The 504-nt window shown below is 70.8% G+C and overlaps 1 protein-coding gene across 1 annotated transcript in view; it reads right to left on the minus strand.

Moving 5' to 3' along the window:
* LOC104122764 (somatomedin-B and thrombospondin type-1 domain-containing protein) overlaps nucleotides 1-504 on the minus strand; it is a 2,431-nt gene that overhangs the window by 1,117 nt on the left and 810 nt on the right. The window contains exons 2-3 of the mRNA XM_009634935.1: nucleotides 281-463; nucleotides 58-152 (exon numbers count right to left, since the gene is read on the minus strand). Of these exons, the coding sequence (XP_009633230.1) occupies nucleotides 58-152; nucleotides 281-463 (278 nt within the window). The remainder of the gene's footprint in view (nucleotides 1-57; nucleotides 153-280; nucleotides 464-504) is intronic.

Below are 504 nucleotides of genomic sequence, written 5' to 3' on the forward strand. Positions count from 1 at the left end.
GGGGTGCAGAGGGCCCATGGCTTTGTATGGGGGTGCAGAGGGCCCCCAGCCCCACACGTACCCGGACGGCTCCTCCGGCAGCAGCAGCCCAGCTCTTTGCCAGGGATCCCTGAAGTCCCGGCTGAAGGAGTCAGGTAATATCTTGGCCACCTCTGGCAGAAGAGCATCCAGAGGATGCACAGGGATGGTTAAAGTCGCCCTGTGACAGGCAGCGGGGACGGCAGCACCGGAGGACGGTGATGCCCGAGGGAGGTGGGCATCCCCGTGGGACCCACATTACCTTTGGCCATCCCGCAGGTCGGGTGCTCCCCGAAGCAGCCGCGGCGCTGCTTGAGGGCGGGACAGGGCTCCCCTCCGTGCCGGGGTGGGAGGGTGACCGGGCGGCTGCGGGCCTTGCTGCCGACCCCGCACGGGGAGCTGCACCCACTCCATGGCCCCCAGGGCCCCACCGCGCAGCCCACTGCTGCCGGCGGGCCCGGGGGGGGGGGGGATGGGGGGGAGCAG

The sequence above is a fragment of the Egretta garzetta genome, unplaced genomic scaffold, assembly GCF_000687185.1.
Source record: "Egretta garzetta isolate BGI_Z169 unplaced genomic scaffold, ASM68718v1 scaffold343, whole genome shotgun sequence".
NCBI classification, from domain to species: domain Eukaryota; kingdom Metazoa; phylum Chordata; class Aves; order Pelecaniformes; family Ardeidae; genus Egretta; species Egretta garzetta.